This window comes from Limulus polyphemus, unplaced genomic scaffold, assembly GCF_000517525.1.
Source record: "Limulus polyphemus unplaced genomic scaffold, Limulus_polyphemus-2.1.2 Scaffold1718, whole genome shotgun sequence".
Lineage (NCBI taxonomy): Eukaryota > Metazoa > Arthropoda > Merostomata > Xiphosura > Limulidae > Limulus > Limulus polyphemus.
In genome coordinates, this window is record NW_013667328.1 from 25,798 (window position 1) to 29,190 (window position 3,393).

At 29.5% G+C, this 3,393-nt stretch overlaps 1 protein-coding gene across 1 annotated transcript in view; it reads right to left on the reverse strand.

The window, feature by feature from the left end:
- The window catches only part of LOC106464682 (BTB/POZ domain-containing protein 6-like), a 4,681-nt gene extending 3,275 nt beyond the window's left edge, over positions 1-1,406 (reverse strand). Inside the window, exon 1 of the mRNA XM_013924840.1 lies at positions 1,156-1,406. Within this exon, the coding sequence (XP_013780294.1) occupies positions 1,156-1,406 (251 nt within the window). The remainder of the gene's footprint in view (positions 1-1,155) is intronic.
- Between the last annotated feature and the right edge of the window lie 1,987 nt (positions 1,407-3,393).

Consider the following 3,393-nt stretch of genomic DNA (forward strand, 5'->3'; position numbering starts at 1 on the left):
GTTTATCAGATACATATTTAGTATTCTGTATTGTTTATGTTTATCATGTACATACTACTGTTTATCAGATACATATTTAGTATTCTTTATTGTTTATGTTTATCATGTACATACTACTGTTTATCAGATACATATTTAGTATTCTTTATTGTTTATGTTTATTATGTACATATACTGTTTATCAGATACATATTTGGTATTATTTATTGTTTATGTTTATCATGTACATACTATTGTTTATCAGATACATATTTAGTATTCTTTATTGTTTATGTTTATTATGTACATATACTGTTTATCAGATACATATTTAGTATTATTTATTGTTTATGTTTATCATGTACATACTACTGTTTATCAGATACACACTGTTCTTTGTAATGTTCCTTTTCCATCAGAAAAATATCATTTTTGTATGTACATCTTGTCTTCTTTGTTTCATTTGATATCAAATATCATACAGAGATGTGTTCTGTGCGTGAATTTTCCTTGTCACAAACAAATTATGGTATATATTTTTTCATAATCATATATATATACATATATCATCCTGTAAAATTTTTAATATAAAGATGAATTTTATCCTGTAACCTCGATTTATATCAGAAATATTTCTTCTCTATCAAACACGTGATCTTCTATTTTTCTTCCTTATCCAATACATTTTGTCGATTTATTTTCTTCTCTTTCGGATCTTTCTATATTTCTCTTCTACTAGATACATAAATTCCTAGATTTTTTTTTCCGTGAAATACAAAATATCTTCCTTTTTTATTATATACTTACCAACATTAGTGTTTGTTCTATATCAAATACATTTCAATATAAATGTTTTCTATCAGATAATACTACCTCATACGTTTATTACTGGTCAGATAATATTTAGTCTGCCAGTTATTCTTTATCGAGTACGTGTTATTTTCTTTCTGCTATCATTATTCAGTATCATAAACGTGCTATTCTCTATCAGATATATATCTTTCTTCTGTACCTCACATATATTATGTGCTTATATATTTACTCACTGTGCTGCTGAGTTAATACTAATTTTAGAGAGAGAGTTAACACTTGACTTAGCTATAAAACATAGATAAACCATAAAAATGTGTTGTTGTTGTTGTTTTCTTAATGTGCCAATGAAATGTGCTGTTTCACCTGAGCAGGTTTTCAAACCCGATTGGAGCAATATCTGCTACTCGAATGACTTTAGCTTTGTCCGCCATGTCTCCATAAAACATAGACTCGAACACGGGACTCGTCATAGCCAGAAGGACCTTGTGGCCAACATATTTTTTGGACGCCGTCGTCGGGCCTACGATGAAGGTGACGTCAGTAAAGGACTTGTTCTGGAGCAGCGAGGACGTACGATGAAGAACCTTCTTACTGTCCATCTGCCAGTCTTTCATGGCATTCTACATGCTGCCGAAATATACAAGAGTTTAGTAAGATGTCCTCTTAGTTCGGTAACCTAACAATACTGTAACACCGTACTTTGTTACACCAAGCATCATTGCCTCAGAAACTGTGAGGTAAACCAAACTATCTTTATGTAACTGCTCATCAGTAATATATCAGGTTTTGCTGAAACAATCTTGTGATAATACGGATTTATTGAATTAATAATACACCATGAATTAAACTCCTTTCCTTTGTGTGGGTGTGTAGGTTTTATATACACCATAAATATTGCGTTGGTATTTAATAGGCTTAAACAATTGGGTTTAAAAAACAGGATTTTCATAAATTTCCTCGAACAACTGTAGTTTCATAAACTTCCTCAAATAACTGGAGTTTTATGTATGGTTTCACACAAGAGAAATTTCATTAGTATCCATCTCTTTGAACACAAAAAATGACATTTAACAACAACAACAACAAAACTAACAACAAATATTTGAACTGAGTTATTTCAAACAACGCAAAAAATTGATAAAAAAATATATAATAAAAACAAAGTAACGCAGATCCGAATACTATTTAAAATGTGTTACATACACTTTAGTAGAGCTCTTGCTACACGATTCACTCATTGGAACTTATAAACCTCTATTTCCTTTTTTATTGCTATGATAAAAAAAAATTCACGATTATGTTTTAAATATATATATATTGTATTTTTATTGTACCAAATTATTTCTGAATAAATGCAGCTTGTTTTTACTAAGTACTAATATTTGAAATTTAGCAAAGGTATTTATGAGTTATGTTTTTCAATAATTATATCAAAATTGTCTTCGTATATAATATTTCAAGCACATTTCTTTTTCATGTTCGTTTAAGTTTAGTATTTGCTGATTAGCATGATAAACTTTGAAAATTGTAATGTGAGAAGCGGTTTCGTCGTCCGATGGGTGAATGGTAGATTTACGGACTTACAAAATCCGGAGTTTGATACCCCGTGGTAGACGGAGCGCAGTTTTGTGTAGCTTTGTACTAAGAAATAACAACAACAAGAAGCAGTTTTTATAGCGTATGAGTAGACTTTATTCTTCGAAAAATAATAAAATAATCAACACGGAAAAAAAAAACAAATAAAGAGAGGCAAGATAATCCAGTTGGAGTTAAGACCAACTGTATACCTCCTGTTAAAGATCTTTAATTATGTCAAAGAATATAGAACAGGATGAACAATGATTATAACATCTAAAAACATAGAGGAACATGCTAGAACATTAACAAAAATTGTTTTTATATTCTCAAGATAATAATTACCTACTCCTTGCCTCTGAAATAACTTTTTTCGTTGTACAGTAACCAAATCTTTGGGGTTTCATGTGACTTATAAAAGAACTTGAGGGTTCATTCATACACAGATTATAACTTCAATGAAGTTTCAATTATTCCTCTGAATTGAAGTTTAGTACTTTCCCAATCAAAATAAAAATATTAATAATAATAATACTTACAACGTGATTTGTGAAATGGAATGTGTCAATTGCTCAGATTATTATGAGTAGACTAGTAAAAAGTGAAACCTGTATCAGTTTAACCACATCTTCACGTGTGTTTTTTCCATTAGAAGCTGTTCATCATTGAACATATAACATATTGGAATGATCAAAACAAAGAAATTAAAAAGGAAGCATTAAACTTTTCTCACTTTAATTTTTTCACAAATGGTCCCATCCTAATGGAACGTCTGTCAAGTTACTGGTTGAGTTGTTGTTGTTTATGTTGCTCAAGTTGTTGGCTGAGTTGTATTTGTTGTTTATGTATTCCATATTATTGGTTGATTTGTCAGTATTTTTGTTTATGTATTCCATATTATTGGTTGATTTGTCAGTATTTTTGTTTATGTATTCCATATTATTGGTTGATTTGTCAGTATTTTTGTTTATGCATTTAATGTTATTAACTGGGTTGTTTTTATTATTTATATGTCTCTTGTTCTAT